The sequence below is a fragment of the Prinia subflava genome, chromosome 25 (assembly GCF_021018805.1).
Source record: "Prinia subflava isolate CZ2003 ecotype Zambia chromosome 25, Cam_Psub_1.2, whole genome shotgun sequence".
In the NCBI taxonomy this organism is placed as follows: domain Eukaryota; kingdom Metazoa; phylum Chordata; class Aves; order Passeriformes; family Cisticolidae; genus Prinia; species Prinia subflava.
Genome location: NC_086271.1, coordinates 5,948,140 through 5,971,190, shown reverse-complemented (window position 1 = coordinate 5,971,190; position 23,051 = coordinate 5,948,140). Strand labels below are relative to the sequence as shown.

The following is a 23,051-nucleotide window of genomic DNA, read 5'->3' as shown; positions in this document are numbered from 1 at the left end:
AACACCTTCATCCAAACCTGCTCTTATACATGTCAGAGAGAGATACTTGAAGGTAGTATTTATTTTTTCAGTTTACAGGTGATATGTCATTTACAAAAAAATTACAGACAATGCATCCTTTCAGTGCAGTTTCAAACTAGTTGCAGAACAGGCAAAAGTCTGTGATGATTTGGAATGCTAGTAATTGACAGCACATGCTTTTTTCCCTTAACTGATTGGGTGGGGTAAGGAATGGGGTACAGATGGGGTGATGAGGAGAAAATGCCAATGTAAGTAAGGCCATGCGAATAAAAACTCCTCAGAGAACAGGACTCGTCAGTCTGGCATATTTTTGTTCTCAGGTAATTGATAGAGATTGGGAGTTGGAGAAGACATTTGACACTTGTTACGTTCAGTGCCCCTAGAAGCTGCCAGTACCTTCCCATATCTTCAATTCCACACCAGTGCTATGATTTCAGATCACCTAATGACCCATTAAAGTAATGATTCAATCTTTATGTCTACTCTCCACCATTTGAATACTCAACAGTACTCCTGTTGCTGGGAGAAAGGAAGGTCAAGTTGAAAACGCAAGCTGCTGCTGTGTGGTGGCACAACTACAGACCAAGACAGTTTGACTACAGCATCATTCATTTCTGTAAAAGCTTAAATACATTAGACAATTCACCACAAACACATCTATGATTTCAGGATGGAAAGAAACCCAAACTAGTGTGTCATAAATTAAGCTACATTATTTGCATGAGGTTTGTCCAGCCACATCAGTCCAGGGAAAGGCAAGATGGACTGACTTCCACACCAGAAAGATGAACCCAAAGCAAGAGGGCCCTCTGTGAAGTTCCTAACAAGAGGAAAACTTTCATAATTTGCCTGTCTGCTGTATGCAGCACAATTGCTTCCTTTCTACAGTATTTGTAATCTTGGACAAGACACGGTCTACAGAACAAGGAGATGAGTGCCGATTGCGAATCCATTATTGGAAGTTTGAGCCTATGCTTTGTTCCTTATCTCACTTAATCCTGCCAAGGGGCTCTTAAAGGAGATCATAACCCAGTAATCTCTAGAGAGTGAAGAGAATTTAGACAGTCTATCAGCTGCTACATTTATGCAGAAGCATCAGAGATTCCAAAGATTATATGCAAGCATGACCTTACCTTTCGGAGCTTGACTCCCAGCAGAGCTTTCTTTTCTTGAGGTTCTTGAGGGTTCTTTTCTGAACCCTCCAGAACAATTTCCTCTGACATTCAAGTAAGGACTGCTGCACAGGAATACATTCTTTCTTCCAGTAAAGTCTACACTGAAGCAATGTTACCTGACCTCCTTCCGCAGCCAACCTTTTTCCTAGCTCTCCTATGCAGTACTGTAGGGCTTCCTGGGGTGAGAATATGGACTATCAAATTAATTCCCTGATAGCTGCCACAGGACTATTTCTAATTAAGTTATGCAGAGGGTGGAAGAAGGGGATTTAGGGGAAGATTGTGCATGCTTGCATATATTTACAGGGATTCTCTCCACGTCTACTGACTTAAAAAACCCTCTATTAATAAAGTTTGAAAATTAATTTTTGCAAAATTAAAATCAACCCTCAAGGATTAATTGTATATAAAAAAGAAACCTATTTTACAGCACTGACTAGTATTATCTTTAAAATCAACAGGAAAAAACCCCACATGCTGTAATATTATTTGATAAAGCAAAAATCGCCCACAACATAATCACCCAAAATGAACCAGTATGAAGTTTTTATTTGCATGGCCAGAATATGTTCCTTTGGTTCCCCTGCGACTTTATTTCCCTTAAAACACTCTAAGGTTTTTGCTGCAGAAGGAACAAGGTGCAGCACTGCATACTTCCTTGAACAACCACTCCCACAACACCTAAACATTTAACAGATGTAGCAAATGACAACACCACGAACGGGAAAAAACTAAGTTCCACCATTCAGCATGGTCTGCAACAGCGTCTTTAGGGCTGGCTGAAGTGGGCAGCTTCACTTTGGAAGGTCATTTCCTCCTTGTTTCTTTACAGTGTTGGTGGTTTCAATCCATACTTCTTTGCAACTTCTGTCTGGGCATAGGCAGCATCACAGAGTGAGTAGAGGTGGGCCATCTCCATTTCTGATTTGGCCAGGTTGATAGCTTTGTTGAACATTTCAATGGCTTTGTCCAGATTACCTCTGAAATAAACAAAAAATTAGCCCAGTTAAGACTGCCAAAGCAATCTTGTCATCTCTAGAACATCTTGTTTCTTTCAGGACGTACACTCTCCACCATTAATAACTCAAGAGGCCTTTGGGAGGAACCACCACAAGAACGTGTAGTGCTGCTGAGTAAACTCAGAGAAGCTGTTACAAGCCTAAGGAACCAGGACAGCTGTTAAACAGCCTTCCCCTTGAGAGTCCCCATGCGTGGTGGTGCAGGATAAAATATCTTCCACAGGACACCAAGTTCACCACAAAGATAATGCTGGGCAACTGAATGAAGTCTCTTCTCCCCTGAAAGGACTCAGCATACAAAAGAGGAAAACTAGCACAGACAGAAGCACGTTATTTAAATAGGGAAACGCTTGCAAAATTTCTCATGGCAATGGTCTAATTGTCTGTCCTCTAGAGAACAAACTATTAAAAAGAGACTTGCCTGCACTGTCAGCTACACCCCAAACCTTTGCACAGTCGCAATACAATGCTACAGAGCAGTGCATTCCTCTTTCCCCCAAGAACTGTAAACTGGAGTCCTGTTGGCTGCGGGAGAAAACAGCACAGGATCCTCAGTACAGACAGTCCAATGTCCAAGGACAACAGCAGATACACACAAAGCCAGGTAATGATTAAGGAAGTCACTTTAAATGCAGAAGGGAGGTATCTAAACATACATGGACTCATCTGCATGTTGTCCATTAAGTATGAAATTGGTGGTAAGTTGTCAGATCCTAAATCACAATTATGCCACAGAGAATGGCGGGCTTTACCTAAGAGTTACAGAACAGAAATCAGGACTTTGGGTAAGAGCTGCCCTTACAGGACACCAGGGAGAAGATCTCAAGACTTAGGATCCATGAGGAAATTTAAAGAACTTCAGAAGTAACTAAGAATTCTAAACATTGCAATTCAGCATTACCTTTGCACTTCAATCGTTCCCATGGTCTCATATGCAAAATCACATTTGTTATCAATTTCAATGGCCTTGCTTATGAGTTCTAATCCTTTGTCTAAATCTTGCTTCCACTGGAGCTGAAGTAAACTATAAGAAAGAGACAATTTCAAACAGGCTTTATATACTCCTCGAAAACCTCATCATGGTAAGCAAAACCATCCCAAATGTATTTCATTTCTAATGCAAGTACACAGTAACTTAGTAACTTCATGACTTTTAAAAACACCTGTGTGAAAGTCACTTTCAATAAGATTCTTTACTGCTTTAATAACTCAAAAAAATTTTTCCCAAGAGGACTTGGTACATGTTGTTTTATAAAAAAAAAACAAACTTCAACATAAAGCTGGAACTAATAAGGCTAAAGGAAAAGTCAGATATACTTCAAGTACTTATTCAATTAGCAACGAACACTGATGAAACTTTCCTGAAACTTATTTGCAGCTTAGTCAAGAGCAAATATAGAAATACATTTAAGAGCACAAAGATGATTTCACAAAGTTATTTTTCTTCTAAAACTTCTATAAACTTCTAAACATAAACACTAAATTCAGGTTGATTCATCTAACTACACCAACTGCTCTCAACCAAAGGGACTGCAAATTCAATACATACCCTTTATGAACATAGGTAGTGGCATTGTCTGGCTCAAGGTCAATGCATTTATCATACATTTCATCAGCCTTGCCAAACTGCTGTTGATCAGTTAGTGCCTGAATCAAAAGAGAATTCTGTCAATAAGCAACCAAAGCATGCACTCTGCACTCAGCTAATTCTAATTAAAACTGTATTGACAATGTGAGGCTGGATGTAGTTCATTTGTGGTAGAGCAGGCCAGGCACATGTGTTACCAGAGTAAAGTTTCAAAATCGAGGTTTTTTGGAAAGCTTCTGAGCTTTAAGTGCACAAATTACAGACCACAGTGTCACCTGTAATGGGAGATCCACAAGCAACATGCTGTGTGCTCAAAATAAAAACCATTCTAAAACTCTGTACCTGCAAGCTTCAACTCTTTCTTTTTCAAATATACTTCTTTCAGAAGGAAATGCATATATATTGCCAACCTACTTAAAATCAGAATGTCTCATGCTTCCTACTAAAACCAGCAGTATGTCCTTAGAGGAGAAATTAGTCTCTGTTACAAGCGTACTCCAAGCAGCTGTTCTAAACCACTACATGCCACTGGCAGCAGAACAAAAATGTCCCCCTAGTTCCACACATCTGACTCTCAAATTACCCAGAGAATCCCTGACATTCATCAACTGAGATGACACACACATGCAGGAAGGAGGGAATCATGCAGGAATAACCTCTGTCTCCTAATAACCACCCTCAACTCTCATTACTTATATCCTGCTCCACGCATTGTCCCTGTACTTCCTCTGCCTCAGAACACCCATAACCATAAATGCAAGTAGCTTATTCCAGGCAGCATCTATTATCTCAGAACTTTGTGTCAAAAATCTTCATCTGTTCTTTGAAGAAATATTATATCCAAGATAAAAAGCACAAGAGAATGCAGCATTTGCTTTAAGAGAGAGAAAAACATACCTGAGCATAGAGTGCATAGCCCTCGGCACACTTGGGAAATTTTTTAATGACATCTTCAAAGCCTTTCATGGCTGCTTGCACAGTCAAAGCATTACTTCCTGTATAAGCCTGGCGATACTGTTCCAAGGGAAAAAATGAAAGAAAAAAATTACATCATCAACAGACTAAAAAAAGGCTGATCAGGCCTCTACCCACCTCCCAAAGAGTTGCCTGCATCATCATAATTCAAAGTTATTTTACATAAGCTGAGAGAATTGGGATTGTTCAGCCTGGCTTTGGGGTGATCAAATTGTGGCCTTCACTTATCTGAAGGGAGCCATGAGAAAGATGGAGAGGGATTTTTTACAACAGCATGTAGTGACAGGACAAGGGGGAAGGGATTCAAATTGAAAGGCAGCGGGTTTAGATTGGATATTAGGAAAAATCCTTTATTGTGAAGGTGGTGAGACACTAGAACAGTGCCCAGGGAAGCTGTGGATGCCTCATCCATGGCAGTGTTCAAGGTCAGGTTGCACGGGACTCTGAGCAACCTGGTCTAGTGGAAGGTGTCCCTGTTCATGACAGGGGAGTTGGAATGAGATGATCTTTTACATCCCTTCCAACCCAGGCCATTGTAGGATTTTGTGATAAGTTCCAGAAGGTGACAAGCCTGTACTTCCTAGCAAATCTGGTTTTGGGAACCTACCACATGTCCAAGTGTCTAGACTTAGAGAGGAAAACAGGTGAAAGAAGGAAGTCATGAGGCCTGATAATTGTGACAGCCTCCCTATATTTCAAATGCTTAGAAATTCCAAACTTGGCATTCCTGCTTGTTCACACCATGCAAAGCTGTCCTGACAAGATTCTTGCACGCTGAGTCATTGTACTAGCTTGGAATAGTTTTTTAATATCTTGATGATGACCATTTTCCACAACAGTAAAGCTTTATTGAAATCAATTTTACATGCTCCAGTTAGAATCAAGATTTTTGCTCCTCTCCACAGAACAGAACAGATGTTCTGCTCTTTGAATAATGAGTGTTCCTGAAGGAAAGCAGCAAACCCATACTCCAGCTGAAGAAACGGCTGCATTATTCCTTTGCCTTTTTATTAAATGACAGAGATGTATGCTGCCCTACTTTCCTGTAGAATTGGAATAAACCAGAGAAACAGGGTGTTTTCCAGAACTCTTTAAAGCAGAAGCACCCACATCAACCCCAGCACGTTACCTACCAGAGCGAAACATTTCTGTGCTTGCGCCAAGGCGGAATTGGGTCGCAATCGGATACATTCATCAAAGTCTTCCACAGCCTCCTCAATTTGGTCAAGCAGGATTTTCAGCTAGCCAGAATGAAAAAGAATCCTATTTCTCTATTTCATCTGTGCTTCAGACATTTACATGATAATTCAACTAGCATCAGTTACTCCTATCATCTCCAGCTCAGCTGCAGAACTGTCTAGAAACCTACAAAATCTGTAACTAAAAACGCCTGTCATAATGTATGATCAAAGCCACCAGTGAAACTTTGGCTACCTACATGAGCAGGCAGTGACCCTGTGTAGGGATTGAGAATGCTGGCATTTGAGACTTGCCATCATTGTGCCAGTGTTATGACCAGTCTCCAAAATTTTGCCATATTTTCTCAAGTTGTTTTGCCTCTTTGTAGCCAGTGTCTGTGGACTATATGGACATTGAAACATTTCAGCTTTTCCAGCTTGTATTTCAACTTTTTTTGTTGGGTTGGGTTTTTTTTGGTTTTGTTTTGACATTCTTACTCCTCCACAGAAGCAGAGTTCACTTCATCATTCTCACACTTTACTGTGAAGCCACTGTAAAACACAAAATTTCAATCTGCAGAAAACTTTCATTCCCTTCAGTCAACACATGGAGAAAAACCCTTGATCCATGGAAGTCTTCCTTACAAATATGACTTAGCCTATCTGCATATTCTAGTGTTCCTTTTTTACTTCCAGCACCCTTCATCTTACACATCTGTGGCAGCAGGCTTCTCTAGGGCTAGAAATTAGTCAAGGACACAGCAGTGTCACAAGGCAGAGAGGGATGTGCTGAAGAGATCCAAGTCCAGGCCACAGGGCTGCAGGTGTTGTCAGGGACACGCTTCCTCTGCTGTACCAAAGCTCCCTGCTGTGCAGATGATGCTCTGCCATCCAGGCCCCTTCACAGAACCCTTTTATCTGCTGTAAATGTACACAAGCCCCAGCACTTTTCAGTCTCAGTTCATACTGACAGAGGGCTTTCCTATAGCTATAAACTGCTTCTGCCTGACCTGAACCTCCAAACCAGACTGTGTGTTTATCCCACAGAAGTTCCCAGTTAGGAGCTCATGTTTTTCTGCCACACACAGTATCAAGTGTCTCCAGTGACACCGTTTTTCCCTTCAGTGTGTACAGCCAAGCATGGGGACCAAACCTCTGAGTTCCTTACTTGTCCTCGATGGTGGTAAACGTCAGCGTTCTGCGGGTCAATGTCAGCAGCCATGTTGAAGTCCTGAGTGGACAGCACGGGCTGCTGCTGCTGCATGTACATGCTGCCCCGCTTGATCAGAGCGTTGGCCCGCAGCTGCAAAACAGGCCAGGAACGTCAGCCACCGGGGATCGCCACATTTAACACCTCCTTACAGTCACAGCAGATGTGTCATTTCACTACGTTCTCCCACTGACAGGTTTCAATTACTCTAAGCAGGATTTTCATGTTGACCCTAATGAATGAGTTCCCTTACTTAATTTCAAAAATGTCAGCCTATGCTTCCATCTCAGTGGATTTCCAAGCCCCCCACAAAATCCTTCTCAATTCCTATGTTTAAAAATACATCAGTGTTTTCTAAAGCAGCTGAATGTGCAAGTGCAGTTAAGGTTTTTCACTTATCCAGAGTGGATAAGCCTCCAATTCATTCAACTTCCCTCATTCTTTAGTTTGTGCTACTTATCACCTTTAGTTCACTACAGCTGTCTCAAAAATCAACAAGCCCTTGAAAAAAACAATTTGTCAATAACAGTAAATAAACCAGAATATTCCCATTAATACATCTGAAAATTTGGACAAACAGCTTCTTGAAGTATATTGCATGTTTATCATCTAACTTCTCAATCCCAACTACAATCCAGCTGTGACAGAGTCTTACCTTCACATTTGCATCTTCCATGCTGATGACCTGATCTAGGTCTGGTTTGGCAGCACTTGCATTGCCAATAAGTAAGTAGAAAGTAGCTCGCAGAAGCAAAGCTTCTGCCATGTATTTTCCCTTTGCTTCAATTTCTTTTGTGCTTTCACTGATAATTTTGTCATAGTTCTCTTCTTCCATATATTGTTTTGCTCTCAAATAGCCAGAGCTGTAAATGATGTAAGAACAGTTGTATATATACATGCATTCACTGAACACTGCAATTTCCATTCAGATGTTTCAGCAAATCATTACAAACACTAACTTGTGCTATACTTTACAACACCAGCATAGTCCCATTGCAACATCCATTCCTGGATGGAGCCATCATAGGTGGAAAACAGTTTGCACAAAATATGGTCAAATCCCATTGGAAATAAAGAAGAAAAATGGTTTAAAGATTTTGAATGTAAGCTTCATTTGTCTCTTGAGGTATTTTTTCACATGAAGAACAGCAATAATCTTGGTTTAAAGTTGAATTCATGGACAGGAATGTGAAATATTCAACCTAGCAATGCAGCTTGTATGTGGAAGAAATTGTTTAATAGCAAAAAGTTACAGCACTCCCTTGTTCTCATCTGTATCCTGGTTTCAGTGAATCTGCCTGCAGATCAGGACACTCTCTCTTACTTAAAAAAAAAAAAAATCATAATGCTGTTTGCAATGGTTTCCAAACTGACTGCACTGCTATCTTCCAAAAATAATCTGGAAAGTAGCAAAATAAATTAAAGAACCATTTATGTGGTGTTCAGGCTCCACTAAAAAAATACAAAACAAAACCACGTTTTTCAATGCCACAACACTTTTCATTTATGGGCAATTTGATTCCAGAAAGACAGAACACCCTTTCAGCCTCAGTTGCTATAAATGCATGTTTTCATTTAAAAATCCCCTTTTCCTAGCTCATCTTCTCCCTGCCAGTCCAAAGGCTAACTTGCTCTTTTCCTTGGAAATGCTCCTTCAGTATAAAATATTCCTTTCCCCCAAGTCATCATTCAGCCTTCTCCAGTTCTCCCATCTCCTAAGATTTACGGTGATACTGCAGTAATTATTCAGGATATTTTCCCAGTCTCATTGTCCTTCTTCTGTTTAGTGCAAGTTTGGACCTAGCCAGTCAGCTTTCACTGAGCTTTCACTTGCAATACTGAAATCATTAATATCAAAGGAACCTCCATGCCAAGTACTACACAAACAGCAGCACGTTACACTGAGCAGAACGTCCAAATCACTGAAAACTTAATTCCAGTACCAAACAATTCCCAACTGCACTGTACACTCACTTTTCTTTTACTTCAGAAGCCTCTCCCTCCTTGTCCTTATCTTCATCTGATTTCTCACCCTTAAGCAAAGGCTGGGAAATTATATCATCTGTGAAAGAACTGAAGTAGGATTTAATGAACTGTGGTGAGGGCATCAGAGGCTCCCGATTCTGAAACAGAGAAAGGTAATCCAAGTCATGAGGTGATCAGATCAGATGGTAAAGATGGAAATGAACAGCAAACATGATTATTAAAAAAACCTGATGGAGGAACCAGTGTATGACTTTCACTATGTCATCTGATAGCCTGGTGTTTTGGATTTGCCATTTTGAGGTTTAGGGATTCTTTAAGCTTCAGATCACAGTGCAATACCCATCACCAGTGAAAACAAAGTGATGACATTCGGGGAGGAGGGAGATTGTATCTTTCCACATATGTAGCTAGAAATAAGGACTCTTAGGATATCATAAAACATTGGGTAGAGGCACTAAAGCATTGTGTGTGAAAAATGCAAGCTGGTGATTTAAGCATGAGCCTAAATTCAAGCAGATTCTGAATGGCAGTTTTTTCTTCAACCTGTCCAGGAGAAGCAGCTGTCATTGTTACATTGGAAATTAATGAGGCAATTCCCTAGTTCTGGGTGGAACTTGGCCCAAATACCACACATCTTGAAGTCCCAGAAGTAACACCTCTCAGGTAATGAATCCTTCCTACAGCCAAAAAATATTTCTTGTTTAAAATAAACTGCACACAAGAATTACAAGTCAATCTCTCCTGCAGGAAAACACTGAATGCACTCTTCTGAAGCCCATCCATCTACGTCCACCACACTCATAACATTATTTGTTGTTACCTCTACACTACACATTTATGTGAATTTCTGCAGGAAAGAAATTCAGCATCTCAAAACCAACAAGGGATTTCAGTACTTCAACTACCATCAAAACCCAAGCAAGAACGCTTTAATAACAATGCTTTACTAACAACCAAGAACGTGTTAATATCAGTCCCAACCTTTTTGTAAACCTACAGCCAATTAAAATGACTGCTCCTGGCTACCACTGTGCTTCCACAGTTCTCTCTCTGCGTTCCCACACATTCATGCATGGCTGTCTGTTCCAACACACCCAGTTTCCACGAAGCTGCAAGTTCAGAAAAGCCCTGTGCAGGGCAGCACACCAACTCAGGGTGTCTCCTGAATGTCGTAACAAATTTCATTCTTAAAGGAAAACCACTGCAAGAAGTAGATCTCTTTCCCTGCTGAGGTTCCAAAAACTCAGCAGAGGTCTCAAAGGACAGTAGCACTGGTACAATGGCAGCTTTGTAGAAACCAGTTTGTGTCGCTTGTTACGCCTGAGCAGACGAAGACAGTGACGTGTTTACAGCACTGACAGAATGCCAACAACCGACTTTGCCACAACTGGTCAGGTGAAATAACTATCAGCAGTATCACAAGTCCTACCTTGTACTTCTCTTTGGCCTTTTCTTTTCCAAGGAGTTTAAGAACTTTATCAGCTAATAACATACTTTGCTGGTTTTGGAAGGCTTCTAAAATGCAGACGGCCGTGACATCTAGGAAACAACGTAGGGAAGTGAGATTAAAGGAATTCTGATAGTCACTGAAGTACACTATAAAATGTGCCACTGAGTACAACAAGGCAATGCCAAATTAATACATGTCCTGTTCTCAGGCAGAAGCCTCTGCTTCCAGTTTGCTGTATTTATTGTATTTTTCAAGACATGTATTTGTATCCAAAATGATCTTGCTGGGATAAAAGGACTACATGACAGTGAATGAAAACAAATCACACTTATTTTTCTGTTCATGTTTTTATCTAGAGACAAACACACTTAAATCAACAGTGAAAATGTATACCTCTATCAGGGGCTTTCACCATTTTGAAACTTTGAGGAGAGTAATTATGTTTATATGATGTTCACATTGAAAGTGCTAACCCCTCTTCTGGGACTGTTTTTTCTTTTCTACTTCTAAAATTCATATTCAGTCCCATCATATCTCACTTACTCCTCAGTTGAAGAAATCTGCCTAAATTCTACCTCAAATTTTTCTGCTCACCTCCATGACTTTGGAAGGGAGCAAGGAGAAATACCTTGCTGGCCCATTTAAAGTGCCAGCCCCTATCACGTGGCTTTCATTCACACAGAGAAACCTCTGCACATGTTAACCCACTGCTGTCCGAGTGAAGCTTCCCAGTGTGAAATGCACTCTCACCACACACAGTTTCTCTGGATCCTCCACTTAATGCAATGCTACCACAGGGATTTTCCTTGTTTTGTTCTCATTTAAACATTAGTGAAGATGGACAGAGCCTGGACTTGAAATTCAAGTAGTGCATTGTCTGAATATGCTTGAAAAGTAAATGTCTTGCCCTGGAGTTTTAGTATATTTCTCTAAATCTACTTTGCTAGAGGGACTTTTTATCCATCACTTATACAGAAACTCCCTGCACCTCTGGCATGGTCAGGAAGCACATCAGGGTGCCTGGGAAAATGTGGCACCCCCAGAAAGAACGTGTTACACAAACACTCTGCCCAAAGACTGCTGCACTCCAGGCTTGGCTGCAGCAGCAGCATCTTCCCAAATTATACTGCCAGGGATCACTGGAGGAGTTTTCTGCTGGTAGTGGCTGGCGTTTTGAGGTTTGTTTGGTTTTGCTTTCGTCCACTACATGGGCATACCCTCCTTCCTGGGATTTTACTGGCCATATGTAGTTGGCAGGTAAAAGCAAGGTTATAGAAAAATAGTGTAGTTCAAAAAAGCAAGAAAGCTTCAGATCTGAAAAAACTGCAAGCAAAAAATCAAATAGAAATCAAGGCTAAAAATAATTGTCACTAACATTACCGCTATTAACACTAAAAAGAATATTTAACACTGTCCTACTGTCACAGGGACACTTGATCTTTCTTGGGGCTTTTATCACCTGGCAGCTACATAAGGCTTAGATTTTATTACAGCACTCTGGAAGTGCAGCTGATACACAGTGGTTGCAAAGGAGTGCACCAAATGAACAAAGCTGTTCTTTTCTAGTCACTATGGTCTCAAAGGGCAAGAAGGCATTCTGCCAGCAGATAAACACATAGATAAAATTTCCACATCTAATTTACCTTCTAATTTGGCAGACCTAATTCTTAGCTGTTACACATAATGAAACTAATTTAACAGATAGCTTTGCCAGCCAAAGCACTGCCTTATTTTCTGTCCTTCTTTGATAATGAGCACAGCTGAAAATTTCATCTGTCTTTTAAACTAACATCAGCAGGAATGGTTTCACTTGATGAAATTTATTAGGGTAACTTCAAGCAGTGTAGTGTAGCTCAAAAGTGCCATGAGACAACACATCTGACCTGTAATTCTTAAATTCCATGGCTTCTCAGTGACATCTTCCTGACAGTTCAAAATGTATTCTGTTCAGGAATAGCACTGGAAGGATTTGACACAGTAGTTTCTTCTGAATACAAAGTATTAATATTAAAAAAAAAATCAATCTGTTCTGGTTTTCATAAGCTATGCATCAGAAAAAAAATGCTACTGAAGCTGTTTTCCCTCTAATACCTGCCCAGTGCATTTAAATTACTGCTTAAAATACTTTTATTTTTGACCATGTATCTCTTCCTGCAAAAACACCATCATTTCTATAGTAGTGTGATTTCTCTTTCTTCGAGAAGAAGAAGAAAGTCTCTTTATTGCATGGAAATAGAACAAGTGTTGTCCTGGTTATCCACTCATCAAGTTAGATGAATTCTATTCTAAAGTGAAGGAGTTTCCTGGAAAAAGAATACCTTGAGTTGCTACAGTAACATCAATTTCTTAGCAGTCATTTCAGAAGTAAGCAGAAGGAAGCTTGAGAAATGTGAAAAGGTTTTCTCTGACAAGAGAAGAATATGTATTTGCAGAAGCTGTGAAGGGTTTAAAATACATAATTCTGTATTACTGTAGCTACAGAGGTAAAACAAAACATTTCCAGAAGTTGCCATCTCCAAAGTAGCAGAGCTAATTCCACTTTTCAGTACACACAGCATGAGCCACTCACCTTCTAAACATTCCTTCTTATTGTCTAGCTTCTCATGGGCCTTCGCACGTCTGAAGAGAGCTTTGACATATTTAGGGTTAAGCTCAACAGCCTTTGTACAGTCTTGTGCCACTTCTGTCCATTTTTGCTGTGGGCAGGAAAACAACATAGTGAAAACAACACAGTGAGAGCTCCTGTGTCCCCCAGCTCCGGGGTCACGCGCACCCAGCGGCAGCCGCGGCTCCCGGGGCTCTCCCGGCTTCCCTCTGCTCTGCAAGAGCCACAGGGAGAAACTGCCTGGGCACACTGCGAACCACCTAAACCAGAAATGGAACTCCTACAAAATATTACACCACACAGCGTACAGACCCCATCAGGGAAGATAGGGAGTTGATGCAAAGATGCTTGCAGGAGGCAACATTGGGACTGAAAGATGCTGTAAAACAACTAGAAGAAAAACGATGGAAATATAATGGAAGCAAACAAGATTACCAAAGTGCTAAAACTTTTTTTTTTTAAGTTATTTCTATTAATCAAAACAGGCTTTTCTAATAGAGGAACCACATACATTTGGGACTCATTATGCCACAAATTTGTGTCAGACAAGAACTAAATCTAACAACAATTTATGTAAGCACAGTCTCTCACTTGATACTTCAGACTGTACAAGGCCAACTTGTCCACTCCTTTATACAGCTCACCAACTCGACCTCATAAGCAAATCCATCATACCATAATAAGCAACACTGGCTGACTTCTAAAATAACACCAAGTATACTCAGCTGTTGAGTAAATGTTACTTCCCCATGTGCAAGATTTAGGCCTTGGCCTTTACTACGATTTCAATGATTTTTTTGTTTAAAGTTTGAAGTAGCATCCTTCCAAAATATTTGGCCTTTCACTTTTCTTTCACAGTTAAACACTCAAGTAGAGAGAAGTAAAATTAACTTATATACAAGAAAATTATTCCAGAGAATAAGAGATTAAAACTTTGTCTTGGAAAAACAGGATGCATAAGAATTACATAAGATAGACTGAATGTAGTTAACAGAAAATAATTTTATTTATATGTAGAAAAGAATGATGAGCTGAAAACACCTACAACAGCATCTTGTGAAAGCAGCAGATGTCATCACTTGGGACCTTTCACTGGATGAAAGTGACAAAACACCAAATTGATAATGCTACTTTTTACAATAAACACACAACTATCTTTAATTTCTTACCAGTTGTTCATAGGCAGCAGCTCTGTTTTGATAGAAGGTAGAAAGATCCAGGTTCTTCTCAGGAGGACACAGGCTGATAGCCTCAGTGTAACACTGAATAGCTAGCTCATATTTTCCTGCTTTAAAGTATTTGTTTCCTTTGTTCTTGGCTGCTTGGGCTCTACCAAGAGGACTCTGGAAAAGAAAGCGAGAGGCCAGTTCAAATTAAAAATGCATCACAGCACACAAGCTATGCACTTTAGGGCTCATCTTCAAAGATATAAAAATGGACCTGAGTTGTAAACTGTAGCTCAGACTTCTGAAAAATCTCACTGATTTCAATTCCTGGAAATACACAAGAATTTTCTTTTGCAAGTGTATCAGATAGAAGACAACTTTTTCACAAGATTCACTACAATGGTAATAAATGATGCAGTGATTTCTGTTTGGAAAGCTAAACAGATTGCAATCTTTTACATGGCTGGTGATCAGAAGAACCAATGAGGTAAGTTGTTTTTTCAAAGGCTAAATGTGCAAAGATAACAAAGCCCTCAAAGCAATTCAAACAGAAGTTTCCTTCTGAAATACATACAGCCTATAAGACCAGAGGAGATTCTCAGACTATGAATTAAATACGGAAAACACTTTGTGGAAAGACCTACTGAGCAAGACAAATAAAACCTGTAAGGAAAATAAAGCTCGTTTGCCTTTCATGCACTAGGCAAATCAACTTTACAGCTGCCTCCTGCACAGCTTCACACACCCTGCTTCATGCAATGACAAGTGTTGGACCATCACCATCTTGGGACGGGAAACTGGGAAACTTTGCTGACTGGCCTGAGATCCTGCTGAATGCATCTTTATGTTCTGCACCACATGTTGATGATCGGTATTTCTGCAGAAATTAACACTGCTACCTACCTGAAACCCCTGGATCAGATCTAAAAATGCTCTGTCTATCAAAGGGGTGTGACCCACATTCAAGAAATAAGAGCTGCAAAAGATCCTAACACTGATCTTCTGGATTCCTGCTCCTCTGTCCCAGCCTTGCTTCATGGACAACATTTTGGGGCAGTTCTGCCAGACCAAAATGAACAGCAGTATGAGCGCCCACGCCATTCCACCAACCCTTCTGAGGAGGGCAAGGCTGCACACTGGGGGCAGGAGTGCCTTTAACAACAGCTGCAGGATTCACTACACACCACCTGCACTTCAGATCATCGAGGATTTGTTGGGAATTGTCCCTCTGCTCTTTGACCGTACTTCTGCCTCCTCTACCCACTTATCCACTGCCAGGGCCAAACTGAACAGATACACACAGACAGCTGTAACACAAATTTGAAAGTAACTTTGCACTTCATTTGCCCATTCCCCTTAATGTCTGCTCATTTCATTCCAACCTGATCATATTTGCATCTCAGTGATTTACTTTAAAACTGAAAACCTGAGGGGAAGCCAGGACTTGCTCTACAACCTGTCTTTTAAGGCCTGGATCCCTATCCTGGCAGAGAAAATCAGTTAATGGGCACTAGCCTCACTTCCTACATAAAATTAGGCATCCAAATAGAACAAAAGACATTCTCCTGAGGGGAGACTTACAAGTGAAACCATATAAGGGAGTGAATTTCTTAAATATCCCTACTGCCTGCAAAGCTCTTCTCTCACAAGTCATTAATCACAGGGTTCACAGGAAATCAATCTGCACCATCTTTACTGTTCACAGAACAAGGCAATTTGCAAGGCTTTCAGATTTTTCTGTTGTAAAGCTTCAAATTTAATTTGATAAAAGATTATTAACTGCACTCCATACGCTATGTGTAACTCTATGGAACGCCAAACCAAAATTAGAGTGCAACTATTTTTGCTGAAAAGTAACTATGCATCTGATAAGTTGTTTCTTTAAAACTTGAACAAAATCTCAAAAGGTTAAATGTATTTTGAGTAGGTCCTAAATTTACCTCCAAATACAACAATGCTTTTCTTTTAACAAAGGGAAGGGTTACGCATATGCTGCAAACTTAAATGCATGCTAGTCAGCTTGAATTTTTCCTTGTGCATTTCTAGAGCAAACCACATTAAAAATGCCTTTGTGTAATAATCTTACAAAATTCAGTGCTGCTCCTATTAACTTGGGTAGAAAAAGATAACACATGATATGTGATCTGGGCCATGTTGTAACATTCATATCTGTGTTCCTCGTGAGACAATTACCTAAAACTGCAGAGATTAAGCCTAAGGGCACCTGGATTACTACTGTATGATCCCTGCCAGCTGCCTCATCCCAGGGCTCTCCTATCCCAGTATGTGCCCCAGGCTGAGCAGTCCGTGTGCTCCATCCCTGAGTAAAGACACAAGCTGCGGATGAGGGCTGCGGGATAACCCCAGTGCAGCAGCTGCTCCAGTGTCAGGTGGGGGAACTGTAATGGGAACGGGACATGTGCAGGTCTGGGGCCCTCAGTGGTGCTCTGCTGGTTTTTGGGAAGCATCAAGCCTTCAGACAAGCCTTCAGAGTGCACACTACAGTGATCAAAAACTTCAGAGACTGCAGACAGGACGCTGAAGTTATTAAGGCCAGTAACTGTTGTGTGAGTCAACTTCCAGTAACAGTTGCAGGATCCCAGACCACGCACCAATCACCCAGAATCGAACCAGGGAACATTTGCTGACCCCTGGTTACCCCTGCTGCACCCATGGCATGAGGCAAGAAATGTGGGGCAAGGAGGCAGAACTCAGAGCACAACGTGCTCGCACGCAGGGAAGTCAGCAGTGGCGCCCAAGGCAAGGAAGAAATCCACTTGTTTGTTTATGCTGCCCTAAACTAGACTGCGTGCTCTGAGATGTTCTATCTCTGCACCCTTACTCAAACTACTCTGCTGTAGCCCTCAGTATGCGCCCCAAACACCACCAAATCCAATGTATGCTTTTGTTTGCTTTGGTGGGGTTTTTTGCTGTTGTTGGTTTGGAGGTTTTTTGGTGGCTGCTTATTTAAAAACAAAAAAATTAAAGAACTCACATCACATTATATGCTGCAACACCTTTTTGTGATAGCACAAATAAGAATATGAAAATTAATTCTTCACATAATATCAGTTTTTGAAGGTTTATCAAGTCTTAACTTTAACCCTTACAAATTTTTTAAGCATATTTTTAAAAACTCCTTCTCAGTTGGTACACTGGACATAGACAAGATGTGTAGATAAGAAACTGATTATGCAAACAAACTTCATGTACCTCATGCACAAGTAATCAAAAACCTCATTCTTCCATTTTCTTGCCAAAGTAACAATTCTAGACATTATTATCAAATTTCACTGCTTCTCCTCATCTGACCCATTACCATCCTATGTGGCACACTGGGCATTTTTTATCCACAAGGTGAAGGTCCATACAGAGCAAGAAAAACTCTCCAGTTTGTCATCCTCTGGTCAAAGAATCTGTGCAATGACCAAACCAGCTCAATAAAATGAATGTAAGTTCATAACAGCTCAACTCCAAAGTTATTTGCAGCTGCACAAAAAAATAACATCTCAGTACTTAGGGCTGCTTTAGCAACTGTTCATTAACAAGTCTTAGAACAGAACTTAAGCCAAAGGACACTTGAGAAATTGAGTTATTTACCCAGGTACCTGAAAAAGCAGATTGCTAACTGGCTAAGGAATAGACAACACTGACAAAATTTTCTTAACTTTTACTTTAACCTCAGCAAATGTGCTTTCCTCACAAAATGTTCAGAAACTGCGTGTAAAAAGCAACTTAACAGCAACAGACTGCTAGCTGCAAGAATAATAACACTTATTAATTCCCACCAATACCAGTATTGTTAAACTAGCAGTTCAGAACCTTATATATTTCAGGGATACTGTTATTCAAAGCAGAACAAGAAATTTCCTGCCAGCCAACGATGACAGTGATTCACAACAGAAGCACGAGCAGAGAGTTTCAGCATTTTCTTTTGGTTGAAAAGGATTTGCATGAGCCCTTGTCTGACAGATGACATGGAGGGCAAAAACTGTTTCAGCCATCTTAATTCAAACTGCCAGAAAATAAAGCCTTGGTCTAGACCTCTTTTTCATCCTTTCCAAGTGAGAGAACCCTCTTAATGAGATGAGGTACTTGTACTCTCTTAATGAGATGAGAAAAAAAAATCCTGGTTTTTTTCTGAATATCTATCTTTCCACTACTTTTTTTCGATTAAGGTTCACCTCAAGTCTTTTTTCAAACAAAGGCATTAACTGAATATAAATGGTTTTTAAAGTCTTTTTAGCATTAAAACCGTTATGAGAAAAAGTATGTTTACATGAGCTTTAGAAGTAAATTCAAAGCCCAAGCAAGGATGTACTATAGGCAGAAAAAAATGAAACAAAGTTTACAGGACAAATTCACAGTGTTCTCAGTCAGTCACGTTCCTGTTAAATGAATTTGCCATCCATGCCTTCCATGAGTAAACCAAAAGTGTAACAAGTGTTTTACTGCTATTATACACACACACATTTAGGAGTTCTCTACACCTGTCCACTACAGCTAGCATGAAACAGAAGACTTACAGTAGGTTGACAGTGAGATTTATTAAGCAACAGGTGCATGGTACAACAGAAATGACGTTTTAGTTACTTTGCTTAGCTCAATTCAGAGTAAGAACCAACGTGAGTGTATCCAGACTAAGGGGCTCAGTTCGTTCATATCCTGATCTAATGTCACGCAGTGAGAGAGGCAGCATCCAGCGACTGCTGCTAAAACAGACACTGGAAGGAAGCCACGCCACTTGGCTGCTGGTCCCCATCTGTGGCACCACAAAGGCCGAGGCGTTTGTCACGTTCACCCACCGCACTCAAGGACGGTACCCAGCTCACGGAAAGTGTGCGCGAACAGGGAACGGCTGTGGACCCCAGCGGCTTTGCCTGCAGCACTCAAGGGCACCCAGCTCATCTCCTCACACCAAACACAGGGCTACCCTGGGAACCTGCTGAAGAGCTAAGGGGTCAAACTGGGACTATCACAGAGCTGCAAAAGGAATTTAACCCAACTTCCGGGGAAAAAATACTGAAGCAACCAACACATCACCTCACTGACTAACCAGTGCTCACTCCTGTAATACAAGGGGGGGTATAAAAACCTGCTAAGAATTTATCATGGAATAAGTTTTAAAAAAATGAATCAACTGGGCACCAACTAAAGCAGTATATGCAAAGCACTCCGTGTTTTAGTTATGCAATCCTCCCTACAAACCAGGAGAGCACATAAAAAACAACTGCTACCGAGTGACTAAAACACAGTCCATCTAAACTATAAGAAACAATGACAATTGTCATTAACAGATGCAATTGGGCTTTACCACCTTTGAGCCATCCATAGGCGCAGTTTTATCATCATCACTTAACTGGTCCAATAATGCCAGTTTACTGTGCTGTTAAAGGAGCTGTGCTTACAGGAGAAGGACTCTCAGAAGCAGTTCAGCTTTTCCCTACATAGCACCTGTGCTAAGGGCTTCTGCCAACACCGTGTCAGTCACAGATCACACACTTGGCCAGTGCACCGATGTCAGGAGAATCTTCTGCTGCAGACACAGACTGGGAAAAAATGTGAGGCCTGAGCAGCAGGTGAAAGAAAAGCTTGAACTGCATGCAAAATAGTAACAAGTCTTAATAAAGAACAGGGAAGATATTGGACCTTACATGCTTTAAAGGACAAAGAAAAAAACTCAAGTTTGTATCTTCAGAAACAGTGACCAGAACATCAAATGGATAAAGGGGCTGATTTAATAAAAAGTACAAAAAAGTGTGAGTCCTAAGTTACATTTATGAGTACAAGAATAGTTAGCTGACACCGCTGTTGGTAGCAGATTCATTACTGACCCATGTGTTTACCAGATTTTCCTCTTGTATTTCAACTGTGAAATGAATTACCAGCTCTTATTCACTGTGCAGACTTGTACGTGAAATCCAACTGAGTTTCAAAAAATACCCATCATGTTAGAAAGGCAGATTAATACAATACAGGCAGTTTTACAAATGAAGCACCTGCAGTGGTTGCATTTTCAATCATGGGTCTTTCAATCACTAATATCCATATCCAATAAAGTATGAGAGGAAACATAAAATCTACATGGTATCATTGTTTTGGATATGAGTAACAGGAAGACAATCCTCTACACACACATAAAGCAATCCTGGGAACTTGCAGCCACATTTATTTTCCTGATGCAGCCATATTTTGACCAGCAAGACAATTATCTCATGTAATCAATCAAATCTAGTAACTTCTGCAGCTTTCCTAAGCAATATCTCTCATTTCTTTACAGTAAGCAATGACACTCTTCAAGAAACTTTGCATCGCTCAACTTACTCTTAAATGCACAGAGCCTTCTGGTAATTCCATCTGTGGAGCAACACACAGTATTTTAAATCAAATGCTTCATAAGTGTTTTAAATGTTTTAAGTGCTTCCTTCCTACAACTGCAGAATGACTATAAACCCCTGGACACTGCTGGAAGTCAGGAACACAATTCAGAAATACAGAGTGAATGCACTAACAGGGAAGTCACTGCAGCAAGACAAAGGTCACAAGCAGCCTGCAAACCAGAGCTCACCCGCAGCAAGCACACTCCCATAAATATTCCAGATGCTGCTTGCAGCCACGAGCCAAAGCGACCACAGTGAACAGTCTGAATTCATCCTGTGTACACAAGTGTTCAGCCCTGTTTGGTGCCCAGGAAGGAACAAATCACTGCATTCAAGTAAGTGCCTCCAGGTCCAGGATAGGCTTTAGGGCTGTGCTTTCAGGAATGCCCAGAGCAGCTGTGATTCACTAGCTGGGGAAGCTGCCACCTTCCTCACCACTCCCCTGTGTGCCTGCACTGCCCGCCCAGGCGCGTCACTGCTCATCACTCAAACCACCAAGGTTAAAAATGACCTCTTCCAGTCTCCAAGAGGTGATTTTTTTTTTTCTCTCCTGACCATTTCAGATGGGAAGCTTAAACTGACAATTCAAAGCACCTTGGGTGATACACAAGAACGGGAGAAGAGAATGCAGTATGGGATATTCTTATCAAAGCCAATCAGTTTGTCAAATCCATTACTTTAAACATGCTTGTCAACCACAACCTCACCTCAGTAACGTTGCATGACTGGCAAGGCACATCTGGGACTGCAGCTGTGCAGAAAGTGCATCTTAGAGGTATTTTTTCCAATACAGATATGCAAGAGAACCATGGATCTGATCTGGACTCCATCCTTACATGTTGTGTTGAGTTTTTGCACAGATCACTTTATCTGAAAGTTCTCAGAATGGTAATTTACAACAGGATAAATGTATGTTTTGAGAGCATGCCTACTCAGGCAAATTCTACACATCAAAGTCTATGCTTCATAAACTGTGCGGCTTCTATATTTTCATGGAACATATTTTATTTTCAAACGATCTTGGTTGTGTTTTCTTTCCACTCTGCTGTGTCCAGCATCTCACACACAACAGATCACAGATTTCCTTTTCAAAAGGAAGGAAATTTACTGGAGGAAACTCACAGCTATTCTAGACATCAGAGGCAGAGGTATGTTCTCCCCTCAGCAGCACAGATCCGTGCTCAGCCACCTGATGAGAAGATGCATTTGGCCGTGCCTGACCTTGGAACAAACTTCTCCTGATCCCTGTGCGGCGAGGGCAGAACTGCCACCCCGAATGCCCAGCTGAGAGCTCTGTGGGTGACACAGGCTGATCACAGAGAGACACGGAGCACCAGGAGCATGTCCAGCCAAGGCTGACAAACGTGATTTAAGGGACTGCAGCATCGCCCATAGGAGCAAGACCAAAAGGAGAATGGCCTGGTCAGCCTTGAGAAGAGATGGCTGACAGGGGATCTCATCAATATCTATCAGCATCTGGAGGAATGTGTCAGGAGGATGGGTCCGGGCTCTCTTTGGTGGTGCCAAGCAACGGGACAAGAAACAATGGGCAGAAACTGATGTACAGAAGTTCCACCTGAACCTGAGGAAGAACTTTACTGAGCAGTAATCGAGCACTGGAACAGGTTGATCAGAGAGGGTGTGGAGTCTCCTTCAGAGGAGATATTCCAGACCTCCCGGACACAATTCTGTGCAATGTGCTCTGGGATGGCCCCTCTCCACCCCGGCGGCTGGCCCAGAGGACCCACTGTGGGCCCTTCCGACGGCCCAGCCTGTGCTTCCGTGACCTGGCGGCCGTGTCACGCACAGCACGACCGGGATGTCACCCGAGCTCCATCCATCACACGCCTGCTGCTCGGTCGGGGCCGGCACCCTGACCGCCGCTGGCCGGAGCGGCCCGTCGGGCCCTGCCGCCCGCAGCCCGGGCATCCCCACGCCGCCCCGGGCGGCCCGGCCGGCGGCCGGCCCGGCCCCAGCCGCCGCTCCGGGGGCGCCGCTCCCCGCTCACCATCTCCTCGTGTCCGGGCCCGTCGGGCTGCCCGGAGCCGCCTTCGCCGCCGGGCCCGGGGCTCGCCCGCCCCTCGGGGGTCTTCCGCTCGTTCGCGCCCTTCCCGCGCCGCGCCGCCCGCCGCCCCCACAGGTAGATCGCGCCGGCGCCCAGCAGGACGGGCGCGCCCAGCACCAGCGCCAGCTGCCAGCGGGACAGCCCGGCCGTGCCGCCGCCGCCCGGCGCCTCCACGGGCTTCGAGGCGGCCATGACGCCCGGGAGGAGGAGGAGGAAAGAGGGAGGAGGCAGCG

At 42.0% G+C, this 23,051-nt stretch overlaps 1 protein-coding gene across 1 annotated transcript; it reads right to left on the bottom strand.

Moving 5' to 3' along the window:
* Positions 1–43: 43 nt before the first annotated feature.
* LOC134562004 (mitochondrial import receptor subunit TOM70) lies at positions 44–23,051 on the bottom strand. The gene is made up of 12 exons (XM_063419424.1): positions 22,762–23,051; positions 14,377–14,550; positions 13,172–13,298; positions 10,582–10,691; positions 9,141–9,289; positions 7,822–8,029; positions 7,125–7,259; positions 5,912–6,019; positions 4,701–4,817; positions 3,765–3,862; positions 3,117–3,239; positions 44–2,176 (listed from the first exon to the last, which is right to left on the bottom strand). Exons 1-12 carry the CDS (start codon positions 23,008–23,010, stop codon positions 2,023–2,025), a joined length of 1,752 nt encoding a protein of 583 aa, XP_063275494.1. The 5' UTR covers positions 23,011–23,051; the 3' UTR covers positions 44–2,022.

Excerpts from the sequence above, each read along its gene's own strand:
- LOC134562004 (XM_063419424.1), bottom strand. The coding sequence starts at position 23,010 with ATGGCCGCCTCGAAGCCCGTGGAGGCGCCGGGCGGCGGCGGCACGGCC. Across the intron at positions 9,290-10,581 it reads AGGCCAAAGAGAAGTACAAG|AATCGGGAGCCTCTGATGCC; the intron begins GTAGGACTTGTG and ends TCTCTGTTTCAG. Across the intron at positions 2,177-3,116 it reads GGAACGATTGAAGTGCAAAG|AGGTAATCTGGACAAAGCCA; the intron begins GTAATGCTGAAT and ends TGTTTATTTCAG.